Source organism: Carlito syrichta, unplaced genomic scaffold (assembly GCF_000164805.1).
Source record: "Carlito syrichta isolate Samal-C Ts95f unplaced genomic scaffold, Tarsius_syrichta-2.0.1 Scaffold76135, whole genome shotgun sequence".
NCBI lineage: Eukaryota > Metazoa > Chordata > Mammalia > Primates > Tarsiidae > Carlito > Carlito syrichta.
In genome coordinates this window covers 23,877-26,933 of record NW_007020231.1, presented here as the reverse complement: position 1 = coordinate 26,933, position 3,057 = coordinate 23,877, and the positions used below count along the sequence as shown (strand labels likewise).

The 3,057-nt window shown below is 46.1% G+C and overlaps 1 protein-coding gene across 1 annotated transcript in view; it reads right to left on the bottom strand.

Moving 5' to 3' along the window:
• AADACL3 (arylacetamide deacetylase like 3) overlaps positions 1 to 2,319 on the bottom strand; it is an 8,521-nt gene extending 6,202 nt beyond the window's left edge. Inside the window, exon 1 of the mRNA XM_008053828.1 lies at positions 2,188 to 2,319. Within this exon, the coding sequence (XP_008052019.1) occupies positions 2,188 to 2,205 (18 nt within the window). The 5' untranslated portion in view covers positions 2,206 to 2,319. The remainder of the gene's footprint in view (positions 1 to 2,187) is intronic.
• Positions 2,320 to 3,057: the final 738 nt, after the last annotated feature.

Below are 3,057 nucleotides of genomic sequence, written 5' to 3'. Positions count from 1 at the left end.
AAAAATTAGCCGGGTGTGGTAGCGCGCGCCTGTAGTTCCAGCTACTTGGAAGGCTGAGGTAGAAGGATCGCCGGAGCCCAGTAGGTCGAGGCTGAGGTGGCCGGGAGCAGCCACTGCATTCCAGTCTGGGCGATGAAGTGAGACTCCAACTCAAAAAAAAAAAAAAGAAATATTACAGTAAGTAATAGTATTACATTGTAATGTAATAACATATGTGCTTCCTTATCAGCACATTAAGTAACAAGATCTAGCCACCAGTCTACTACAACTCTATTTTCAAAGGATTTAGAAGGCATGATTTTTCACACTATTTACAACTGATATAATGTGCTGTCCCAACATCTCTGACTCCTCTTGGTGACAAAGTGGCAGTCCTGCTGTCACAACTGTGCTTGTTGCCTTCATTCCTCACGGAAGAAAATGCTAGATTGCGATTTGAGGTGAGTCATAAAAATGGGGTAATTTTGGCCCTATTTAAATTCATGGGCCCCTGGTGTTCTATCACCATGGGGGTTTAAGGAACCCCAGGTGAGAAGCCCTGCCCTGCCCGATGCCCAGTTTTGCTTTCCTCGTTGTATTTGCCACTCTGTGAAGCTGTTTATTCGTAGTTTGACTTTTGTGTTTGCTCATTAGCAGCTGCCTTCCCACACCCACAAGCCCCTTGAAGACAAACCCTGTCCAGAACTTTCTTTCTCCTGCCCATCACTGAAGCTAGAGCTCAGAACTGAAGACTGACATATGGCATTTGCATAACACGTCTTTGCATAAAATAAATGAATCAACAAACATAACAATAGCCTACATTTATGGAAGGCTCCCTCTGCACTGGGCGCTGGAATATGCCCCCCAGATAGTCAAATTCATGGAATTCCCACAAAATTCCAGGAAGTAGGGGCTGTTATTTTTCCCTACCTTGCAAATAGGAGATTGAGTCATTGTATTTGGAAACCTGGACTACAGACTATGAGAGTCAAGACAGGGAAACCATGCAACCCAATCATTGCATCTTGTAAAAGCAGCCCCGGAGGGAAGAAGCTTCGGGCTCCTGGGTTCTTCATGACTGGCACTTGTACGCGGTTTTTGTTATGTAAGAAACTTAAGAAAGATAGTTTGTATATTCAATTTCTGTCAACCCTCTGGAAAAGCACAACAAATCAGTATGACAGCTCCTATTCAATTCTCATCATGATCTGTTTACATGTACTTTAATAAGTTACATATGCCAGGAACAAGGAGCCATATCAACTATATATAAGTGGTGTGTCATCTCTCAAAAGCAAAACAAGTTTTCTTTTTGTTTTGTTTTGGTTTGGTTTGGTTTGCGTTTTTTGAGTCAGAGTCTCACTTTGTTGCCCAGGCTGGAGTGCAGGGGTACACTCACAGCCACCGCAGCCTCGACGTGCTAGGCTCAGGCAATCCCTCCACCTCAGCCTTCCAAGTAGCTGGAACTATAGGTGAACGCCACCACACCCAGCTGATTTTTTATTTATTGTAGAGACAGGGGTCTCGCCATGTTGCTTAGGCTGGTCTTGAACCCCTGAACTCAGGCAATCCTCTCACCTCCGCCTCCCAAAGTGCTGGGATTACAGGCATGAGCCACCGCACCTGGCAACAAGTTTTTTTTTTTTTAAGTCATGTTCTGTAGTTGTGCTCACCTGTACTAATTTAAGGATTTGCTACCTGTTTCTTTATTTTGCGATTTGCTGGCTCCAGCTAGCAGGTAAGTAGTAACTGGGGCCCAATAATTCAGAAAAATTTGTTCCTGTCTCCAAGGTTTTCCAGAGTGGCAAGTGCTAGGAAAAATATAAAGGTATTTATTGCCACTGAACTGTATACTTAAAAATGGTAAAGATGGTACATTCTATATGTGTATTTTACTTCATTAAAAATAAATCAAACATAGAAAGGCAAACAAGAGACAGGCAGGATGATAGAACCAGACTTTTTTCTTTTTCTTTCTGTCAACTGAGAAAGCAAATCAGGCTTTGAATTTTGCAGCTATTAGCCCAGTCTAATTTCAGAAACACCAGAAGAGGCTAAGACCCACCCAATAGGGTGGTTCCAATTTGAGAGTGTGCCATCAGCCGACACTGCAGGCCATGTGACACCAGAAACTTCTGGTGTGTGGCTTTCCTCTCTCCCTCCTTAACCCTCAGCTGGAGGGGACAAATAAAGGACAGAACTCACCCATGTCAGCAACACCATGAAAATGCAGTCCAGAACCCTCAGCTTCACAGAGTGGCCGACCCCCGCAGGGATGTCTGCGGTGAGGAAATGCTTGCAAATGGCCCACAGCACGACCACCAGCGAGAACACACAGGCTGCCCCAAAGAGGGTCAGGACCAGGACCACCATGCTGTTTTCAACTCAGAGGAGGCTGTGTGCAGCGTAGGACATTTAGGACATGGTTTGGGGCCAGCAGACCTCCTCCACTTATAAGTCACCAGCTGCCCTCCCCACCTCCCTGTCTCCCACAAACATCGGCCCAGCCCAAGTGAGTCATAGGCTCAGGTGAGATGTGTTCTAGGACAGGGCCCGTGCAGAGGAGAAAGAGGTCGGTACAGTTTGATCCTGCTGGAGAAGGAAGTCCCAGAGTCCCAGGTTACATCTTGGCACGGATATTAGAAAGGGCATTGAGCAAACCACCAAGCCACAGTGAACATCACAAACACGATTTCCCCTGCCTGTCCTTGGGTTCTATCTCCCATCCCCTACTCCACCCTGGCCATGCTTGCTGAGAAGGCCCAGAGCCTTAACACTTGCTGCTCCGCGTGTACCCTTCTTTCCCTAGACATTGGCAAGGCTCCACTGCTCCCCTCTCAGAGGTCTCTGCTGAAACGTCACTTTCTCAGGGAGGCTGCCCCTGGCCATCTATTTTAAAATGCAATGTTAAATTCTACCGGCATTTCTATGCCCATCTCCCCAGCCCCTCCACCTCCCCATATGGTTTTTATCAATACGGCATACTTCACTTGTTTGTCTATTGTCTGTAGATGTAATGTGTGGGAGGACAGGAATTTTTATTATTTTTATCTTGTGCTGTTTTATCCTCAGGGG